A 9,741-nucleotide genomic window follows, 5' to 3' on the forward strand; every position below is an offset into this window, starting at 1 on the left:
ATATATATATATATATATATATATATATATATATATATATATATATATATATAATTTTTTTTTGTTTGTTTTGGTGTCTTTGGGTTTTTTACACTGAACTAAATGTCCCAAATTACAGGAAAATGTTATCGTCTTTAAGAACACATCGTTGCATAAAAAAAAATTAAATTGTGTGAATAGTGTTACTCTAAAAAAAAAAATCATACACACATACTGTATTTTAGTGCACAGTAAAAAATATATAGCATTTTTAACATTTTGTTTGTGTCGTGTGGATTCGTAATGTCTATTTTGTGACTCTAAATAAAAGGTTAATTAGCCGGGATACTTGGACTACACTTGATTATGGGTTCATAACTAATACTTTAACGTACCAAGGAGGTGGGCGGGCAGGGGTCCCTGTGAGTCAATGTATCCTGGGTAGACCTCCATAAGCCTGGATCTTACATAGGCATGCAGCTCTTTGTATAAAGGCATGATCTACAAAAAAAATATGACAATTACAACCTCAAGTTTCTTCATGTTGTGACACTGTCAGCAGGACCTCATTCTCATTGTTATTGATGCACTGCTTGCCTCTTTGTATATTGAGCGAACATCTTCCATCAGCTGATCTCTGGTATACTTGTAAGGAACGTCTTCATCGAGGGTCTCATAATTGTATCTCCAATAAGCTCCGTAGTCTTGAAAACCTGCAGATTTGTGAATGAAAAGCAGTTTAAGTTCAAACTCAGGCTGGCCGTTTGAGTCATACGTCAGGCCTCAGTGAGGACCAGCTGGTCCAGAAGCAAACACAAAGTCATCACATACAACAACAAAACCTTATCAGCTCTTCCTGTTCTTATCTGATTTCATTTTTATCTTCTTTAACTTACAGTGAGTTCAGCAGTTTTCATCCATCATAGAAGTTTCATTGTTTTCAGTTAAAATCCTGAAGCTTTTCCAACATCAACACAATAAAAACACTGCATATAATTTTTTTTGTTTGTTTCATGTTTACTCCCAGATCATTATTTACCATTCAGTTTGGCAGCTTCATTCTTCAGATCCACATAGTCTTCGTACAGAGGCCTCATCCTTTTCCCCACCTCTCTCCTCCAGCCCTCCCACACGTGGAGACGCTCTTCGTAGTCTCGGCTGTTGGACATCACATGCTCCAGGCCTGTACACAGAAATAAAGACAAATCAGAGACGGGGAAAAAATCTGCTCCCATCACTCATTTATTTGTCAAATCTTTAATGGTTCCGAAAAAGAAATCCAGCAAAATTTAAATTCCCCTCAAAACACACAATTTTAGAAGAAGAAGAATGCCAAATTTGTCCCATATTTATCCAAAGTAAAGATGTGCCGTGCTCACTGGTTCTGCATCATTAATGAATGGATGAAAATACCAACACAGACACATCCTTTTCTTTTGTTTACATAAAAAATAAAATGTCATTTTGTTCTGCATGTTATGTAGAGGAAGGAAGAAATTATGAAATTTTCTATATTGGCCTAGTTTCATAAAAAAAAAAATCTGACATTTTAAGAGACGTGTTTAAACGACGAGAGACATCAGATAATGTGCAGACAGAAGCAGGAAGGGATGCAAAATAACTGTTTGTTAAATAAAACACAAAGGAAACATTCATACAAAGAGGAAAATAACAGTTTTCAGTGGCTGAGAAAGTAGGGCGTGATGCAGCTTGTTCCAGGATTGGGTTTATAACGCCTTTCATCATGAGCTGTTGATATGTTTATTATACCAACATTCAAGTCACATACCAAACAACTGGGTGCTATTATTTCAGGTGAGACTAAGTCACTTTAAAACATAGCAGAAAAAAAAAGATGGTTCATTATTTAAATAACTGTTATGATCAACTGTGGGAGTAAAGATTGCACATATGGATTACAGTTTTCAGTATCTTCTGACTCTGGGAAATTTTGTTAATGTATAACTGCATTATCTGCCTTTTGTCAGGACCAGGAAGTTTTTTTAAAATAACAGACTGTACCTGGCTCCAAAGTCTGGCAGTTAAGGGGGTCATCTTTCAGGCAAACCGTTGCGGTGCTGTAGATCGTACTCATCTCGCCCATGACCTTACTGAGCTACAGGAAGCATTAAAAAAAAAAAAAACATAATATAAATATCAGAAAGATATCAATTTTCACAAATATGAAAGTTCGGGCAGAAAGTCTTACATGTGCAGCTTTGTCCGCAGACAGAGCACCAGCGCCTTTATCTTGTAAAGAGATGAGCTGCAATTTAATCACTGGGTCATTTATTTGGTCGATGGGATAATTGCGGGATTCTTCTGACATCTGGGTGTAGAAAGTGCTCCAAATTTGCCCCTGTTCTGACTGCGTGGCACAACAACAGATATTAATCAGCAACTTCCAAACATACCGTTTAGGAACAGCGTGACAAATGAGTCTGTGGAAGCATGCGAGGACGTACCACTTTGTCCGAGTTCTCCTGAGTGATGTCGGTGTTGTAGGCCCACGATGCCAGTGAGTACTTGTACATCTTGTCACTGGCATTCTCGTCAAACCTCTCCAGGAACGCCCTGGCCTCGGACTCCACGTCGGCCGTCACGAGGGAAACAGCCGAAGACACGGCCAGAAGCACTACAAGAATCCCGGCGGACATCTTGGCTGCTTCATCCACGCACACAATATGACTCTGAGAAGGGAGCTCACTGTACACTTATACAGTTTTATTAACCATCTGAGGCGCCTTGGCCTTTGGACAGCAGAGCCATATCAGAGGGTGTATCAGTTTTCATTTACAGATATGATGTCTAAAGGGAACTTTCAACGCCACTGTGCTGAAGTCTGTGTCGTACGTTGATGCTTTATCAGATTCAAATAGATATCTCTTTCTGGAAGACTTTGCTGGCTTAACATGAAGTGACAGCTCTTAATAAAGTGTCACGTTGAAGCTTTTCAGCCTGTCAGCATGATGAATCAAAATGTTTTGGCACAGAATCCTGTTGTGTAAGATTAAGATCGAAAGCAGGATTTATAATTAAAAAAAATAATTAAAAAAAGAAAACCTGCTAATACTGGGAATAAAAAAAAATAAGTGTAAATAAATGTCATGTGTATTTTTAAATTAAAAGGTGTATGTTATAAACCGGAGCCAGAATAAGGGAGAAGATTATCAGTATAAACAACTTTTTTTTTTTTAAATTAAATATGCTAGATCAAGAAATGTGTTATCAGTTAAGGTATTAAATATTTTATAATGTTTACGTAACGGTTTTTTGGACTGAGATTTGTGTGTTTAACTTACTAAGTTTTAACATGTTTGGTTTAAGTAGATTTTGAAAATGGGTAAATATTCACTAATTCAGTTTGTGCTGAACAATTCGGGGAGAAAAATATTAAGAAAAAGAAAACAAGACGATTCACAAATATCCTTATCAAGCCGCAATTGATTTTCAGGATGAAACATAAATGATACTGTAAGTTATAAATATCGATAAGAAATCAGCAATGAGACCAAAGTTCAATACTAACAATCCCAGCATGAACGAGCTTTTATCGAGGGACATTTTGATTTCTCTGCTACAGAATGTCCGATCAACAGAGAAGTGAAAGTACAAAGTTGACCAATACTCATCCACAGCCAGTGATGGCATAGTTACTTTGAAAAAAGTAACTTTAATCAGATTACTGATTTCTACTTGAAAAAGTAACTTAGATAAATTACTGATTACCTGATTTGGAAAGTGACTACGTTACGTTAAAAGTAACTTTTTTAGTTACTTTCAGCAGCTGTTGGCAACAATGTTCCACCACCTGCGAAAGTTACATTGAGCTTTGACAATGTTGCAAGTTATTGTATGATAATCAACTAAAGGGAACCAGGTTGGATGGATGAAGGGAACCAGGACACCTGATGAAACTCTCCCTGCTCAGACACAAATAAAAAGGAGAAACAGGAAATCAGAGATGAATTGTTTTCATCAACATTTATTATGCTGTTGTGATGGAAAATAAAAACCCAGCTGAGTGGAGGATCGAAGGGAAGAAGTCCTCTTCGTTCTCAAACTTTAAATTCTAATGGACATTTAACACAGGAACTGGACGACATTTAAAATATCCTAAATAAATAAACAAAAACTACAAAATAAAAAGGAATTATGAAGTTTCTGGTCTCAGCTACAACTTTTTTTAAAAGAACAATTTTGTTTACAAAACACCAGATTGTTGACTTTATTCATCCAGTTTTTGGCAGAAACAAATCATGCAAATGGAAATTGAGGATGGGAAGGCGACAACAGGACAAGCGCAGGTTCCAAGTCAAACCCTTTAATGACTCAAGAATAAAATCCCTTTTCAAAAACTCACTTTTAAATATTACTTAAATAAACAGCAAAATACCTGCAGCATTCCTTAAGAAAGATTGGTAAGAAAGTTTCAAGTCACAATGGAGAACAATCAGGAAGCGTCACCTGGGAAAGCTCCCAGGGTTTCCTCCAGAAAACCTGCAGAGCCCCTTGGAAGAGCTGCTGGGGTCGTCAACCAGCTGCATGTTTGGACTAAAAAATGTCAGGCATCAAATCTCAGAAATAACAACTTGTGAAGCCAACGGGCAACCGATGGGACGGCACAATTGGTTCACAACTCCTCAGTCTGTTCAGTGTCTCAAATATAAACCTTTACATTAATCTGTCTTTACTGTCGCTAGTGGAGAAAAATCCCTGTTTCCTTTGTTTTTATACATTTGTTTTTATATTTTCAGACCTTAATACCAAAGTGCTTATGGAGAGTGAAGAGTGTCAAATGACAATAAATAACTTATATAATAATTAGATACTTTTAAATTTTCTCTAATGTGTTTGAAAAAAAGAAAAATCAACTTAAAATAGCAGTAAAGCTGAACTGATAATGTGCAGTGGTTGCATAAAACAACATAGTGATTAAATTGTGTATTAACATGCAAGACAACAGATCATTGTGGCTACAGCCCCTATGAACTTCCTGTCAGCTGTCGGCTGTTATCCTGAATTATGTCACAGCGTCATGGCAGCACAGTGCTTCCCATACATGGAGGGCACAAAATCATAGCAGTCTCTCAGTCCATTGAACAATACAGAATATAAGCAAGCAAAGAGCTTATTTATTATATTTTGATTCCATCATAAGCCACAAATAGTGCTAAAATGTACATTTTCTGTGTGTAATAATGTCACATAGTTTCTACATTATACTAAAACAATAACTATGGTTGGGTTAAATTCTTTTTCATGCTCAGACTTCAATGTAAGACAGTTCAGGACGCCCCCTTGTGGATTTACATAATCTCTTCACTCCTTTCAGAGTCTGAGATTTATTGCTGGTGTGCTTTTCAGAGAAGAAAACGTTTAAAACCCATTACTTTAGAGCAGTAAACTGTCATGTAACAGAAGCATGTTTTCTCATTGCTGGTTCAATACAAACACAAGTTTCAGACAAAATGGGAAGATTTCTTAATTAAAAGCTCCTGTCCCATCTATTTTCCGCAGGTAAATCTGAAAATGTAACCTTCAAAAGCCAAATAACAAAATCATATGGTATTTTAAAACTCAAAATGCACATTTCACTTTATGCTGACCCAGAAGAAGAGCTGTAGAATAAATTCATTTCAAACTATGAGCTCTCATTCATTTTGCGACATATTTCTGTTGGATATTAAATTAAGGACCGAAAAAATAAATAAATAAAAATATCTGAAGAGCCGCTTTGGAGCAGAATGAGCCGACTCTTTTTAGTGATCCGAGCCAAAAGAGTCGGTTCTCTAAAAAGGGCCAGAATTCCCACGCTGCAGTGAGCCCCTCCCACTTCCCCGAGCTCAGACAGGTGGTCAGTCCCACAGTAACCTGATTCAGAAAACCTCACCTGCACAAAGAGACCCCAACTTCAGGAATAAAAATGGAGACTGATCTTAAAGTTTTCGATTCCCAGACGAAACATTGGCTAAAACCAAAACAAATACGTGACGACTGATTTACATTGTTATGGAGGATGAGCTTTCTCTGATATACATTCTGATGTACATTTTTATGTTTTTCCTTGTTTATAGTCGCATAAATTCAAGGCAAGTGTCTGTATAACAGCATTGTTTAACTTTTGATTTTAAAGGTACAACCAAGAAATTAATTTTGTACATAGGTAGAAAACCTATGCACAAAACAACAGTTTCTCAGATTTTCCCCCACATGTTGTTTAATGTGCTGTCCTTAATTAAATACATTTGAATTGACCTGAACTGAACCCCATTCTCTCTACATTGGAAATGAATCACGCATGCGCAAAGCTGCTTCTCGTCAGATTTTCCTACCGTACTTCTGTCGGTGCTAGTTCGCAGGTAGGATGTATCGACAAGAAATCTACTGAATAAGCAGTATGTGACGTATCATCGATGTGCGCATGCGCATTTCCACAAGGTAGGACGGATGAATGGGTAGCACAGATAGTTAAAACACCCGTTGTCACTCGACGCATAGAGGAAATAAAATTACATTACAAAAGAAAATGTTTTAATGTGTTAAAAAATATACTTCCAGCATAAACCATGATGGCAAAACTTTTGTTTTACATTTTCAAGGGAGTGGCTGGAAGTATAAACTTATCAATATCCCCACTCCTTATGCACATATAATCTTACATTTATTATACATATAGAAACTACACCCTACAACACCATAAATTGAACATGACTAAAAGCACTAGCTTTGAAATACTGACAAGCTAAAAGAGAATAATATAACAAAATTTTTAACACAATATTATTATTGCAGCAGCAGTAGTAGTAGCAGTAGTATATAAAAATATGAAATGTAATTCTGCCAAAGATCAAACTTACAGCATCATATATAAATCAAAGCACAACCCTTTTCTACTCCAATAAATGTGGTTTATTAAAAAAAGAGTAATAAAAATAATCGCACAGCAACCCAAGGGAAGAGTCTCTTAACATTAATAGATCAAACATCTTTACTTAACTGAGCAAATATCCATGCCAAGCAGTTGTGATGGATTGCTGAGCTAATGTAGGGGTTCTAAGGACTCCTCCAGGTACTTTTTTCATTTTTTCAGACACATCTGAATGATTTGTAGCTGGACATTTGCTTTTCAGGCAGAACACAGTTAGGTAGATGACAAGTTCCTGTCGGTCTGCAGTGTCTCAAATTTGCTGTAACTGCAAGTTCACTGCAGACATGTCTATATACAGCCTGAGCCCAGAGGCTATAGGCTAATCAGTGCAAATGAATCAGACAATGACCAGGCTTAGTATCCTGGAAAACCCCATTCAGCAGAAAAAGAAAAACAAAACAAAAAAAAAAACTCGGCAACGACAGCAAGCTGCATGAGAACTTTTCTGGCAAGTTTGCAATTTAAAATAAGCAAACAAGGGCAGCTGATAAGAAAAACTTTTCCACTGTGTTACTTTAGACCAATGTTTTATTTAGTGTTAACCGTTGTATGTCAGTGTGTATTTGCATTGTTCAGTGAAGTCACAGTTTGCAGAGAAGAATCAAAATGATGTTATACAATGGTCTCCACAGGCTTATTTATACCTAAAGATGGTCATCAATAACTGGAGCAGAAGTGAGAAAACAGTAACGGTACAAAAACTAGATGTTCCTACAGACGTTTTGAAAGCACAAGACAGAAACCGTTCAGGATATAGCAGCCAAGGAGTCGAGCAGGATTTTCCAACAAGTGCTGGCTATGCTCTATGTGAGACCGCTCCATCAGCGGTCTCAAACTACAGTAATTGAGGGCCATGGATCTTCTAGGAGCGTCCCTGGTTCATCATACCACAACCAAATGGGTGATAATAGGTTTTAGCTCAACACCACCCAACAATTCCCCCCCTCTGTTGTCATCCAGTTTGAGTCAGCCTGCAGGAATAACTTCAGTTTTTTTGTTCATAGCGTTGTCTGGTGTGGTCATCTGCTGCTGTAGCCCAGCTGATTGAAGTTTGTGTTGCACCTTCAGAGATGGCATTACTCACTTTGGTTTTAACCAGCAGACATTTGGGCTACTGTTGCCTTTCTATCTGCTCTCGAATGATTATCACCTGAACTCTAGCATCAGCAAAATATCGTAAAGGTTTTGCTCCTTGAGTTTTCTTTCTCAGACCACTCTGTACACTTGAGAGAGAGAAACAAAGGAGAAAGAAAGAGAGAGGTTGAGTATGAAAATCCCAGTAGATCAACCATGCCATGCTCAAAGTCATCTAAGTCATCTCTTTGCCATGTCTAGATTGTGTCTAGTTATAGGCTGGTTTGTAGTTTGTGTTCGTGTCAGTAGAATTGACAGCTATACCTAATAAAGTGGCCGGTGAGTGTATTGTTCTGATGCAATTAATTAATATCCAGTCTAACTTCCTAACGTCAAGAAAAATCTTTTAAAAAAACTAAGTCAGTTTTGACAATCAATTTATTAATCTAACTGATTATTTTTCTTTCTGTTTTTTTTTTCTTTTTTAATAATAAAACAGTCCAGTTTAAAATCAGCAGGTCCTGACCAGAGGTAACTGTATCACAGAGTGCTTGTAGGGATGAAACCTTGTGACCGTTCCCTGTCCACAGATGTCCACACCTCCGTGTTTTACCTCAGTCAACTCTCATCTTCACTGTCTGAACGCTCTTCAGGCCACGGATACAAGCTGCGTCAATAACCTGAAAAATAACCAGAATGTCGTCGGAAAGGAAGAAAGGAGCCTAAGAATTAAAGGCTACACGTTTACAGAATGACCGAAATAAAATAATTGTTTGGCATGTTATAATTACGTTAGAAATGCTACTCATGCGGATATTTTATATTCTACAATTTTACAATTTTTTTTTTGCAGATACGTTCCTCCTTTTCTCCATCCGACCGTGAGTCTTATTTTGAAATGCCTCAGCGTCTCCTCCTTTGCGCTCTGGCTGAATTGACGCGGCACGGAGGCAACCCATGATCGCAGACTCAACACGCATCCTCACACCACTGACCTGGGCTGCGCTGTGTCCTGCATGTGTGTGCGTGTGTATGCATGTGTGTGAGCGGGAGTGTGAGTGATCCCCAGAAACGAGCAGCAGGATGGAGGATCTCAAGGAGATCCTGGGAACTTTGGATTGACGCCCGGGGGATAACGCGCCGTCGGCCTGAACCTCGTCGGGCTTCTCGTGGATTTTATACATTTGGATGTTGTCTCTACCCCGTTTTTACCTTTTTCTTCTAGGCAGTGGGGATTTACACTTGGTTTGCAGTCTCTGTTATTTTTGGCGAACAAAATGCCATTCGCCAAAAGGATTGTGGAGCCGCAGCTTCTGTGCAGACACCAGATCCCCAACGATGAAGGTCTGCTTTTCGAGGACCTGTGTGCCATCAGTCATGTGGTTCTCTCGCGGACCTTGCGACAGCTGTCCGACCTGGCACGGCATGCGTGCTCCTTATTTCAGGAGCTAGAGAACGACATCATGAGCACCAACCAGCGTGTCTGGGTCCTTCAGAACAAAATAGGCCAGATCCAGCAGACTGCCAATGCCCTGGACCCCAAAAAGGAGGCAGTGCGTAAGTAGACCACCACAAGAAGTCTGTAGCCGCGTCCTCCATCCATAAAAGAACAACACAAAATTTGAAATCTTCTTTATGTCATGATTTTATTCATTCACATCACATGCGTCCCTTCATGCCACGAAGGGCGCCCACATATATATATATATATATATATATATATATATATATATATATATATATATATATATATATAT

At 38.1% G+C, this 9,741-nt stretch overlaps 2 protein-coding genes across 6 annotated transcripts in view; one reads left to right on the plus strand and one right to left on the minus strand.

Annotated features, from left to right (window-relative positions):
* Positions 1-3,008, minus strand: part of ace2 (angiotensin I converting enzyme 2) — a 12,694-nt gene extending 9,686 nt beyond the window's left edge. The window contains exons 1-6 of the mRNA XM_015039827.1: positions 2,445-3,008; positions 2,189-2,347; positions 2,002-2,095; positions 1,019-1,162; positions 577-692; positions 375-480 (exon numbers count right to left, since the gene is read on the minus strand). Of these exons, the coding sequence (XP_014895313.1) occupies positions 375-480; positions 577-692; positions 1,019-1,162; positions 2,002-2,095; positions 2,189-2,347; positions 2,445-2,636 (811 nt within the window). The 5' untranslated portion in view covers positions 2,637-3,008. The remainder of the gene's footprint in view (positions 1-374; positions 481-576; positions 693-1,018; positions 1,163-2,001; positions 2,096-2,188; positions 2,348-2,444) is intronic.
* Positions 3,009-8,823: 5,815 nt separating this feature from the next.
* Positions 8,824-9,741, plus strand: part of nhsb (Nance-Horan syndrome b (congenital cataracts and dental anomalies)) — a 56,588-nt gene continuing 55,670 nt past the window's right edge. For 2 of the 5 annotated variants that reach the window (XM_015039831.1, XM_015039832.1), the window contains exon 1: positions 8,825-9,541. In XM_015039831.1, the coding sequence (XP_014895317.1) occupies positions 9,262-9,541 (280 nt within the window). In that variant the 5' untranslated portion in view covers positions 8,825-9,261. Of the gene's footprint in view, positions 9,542-9,741 lie in introns of all 5 variants that reach the window. The other 3 variants (XM_015039833.1, XM_015039834.1, XM_015039835.1) reach the window with 2 other exon arrangements.

This window comes from Poecilia latipinna, unplaced genomic scaffold, assembly GCF_001443285.1.
Source record: "Poecilia latipinna isolate Pla-1442-1.1 unplaced genomic scaffold, P_latipinna-1.0 Scaffold488, whole genome shotgun sequence".
In the NCBI taxonomy this organism is placed as follows: domain Eukaryota; kingdom Metazoa; phylum Chordata; class Actinopteri; order Cyprinodontiformes; family Poeciliidae; genus Poecilia; species Poecilia latipinna.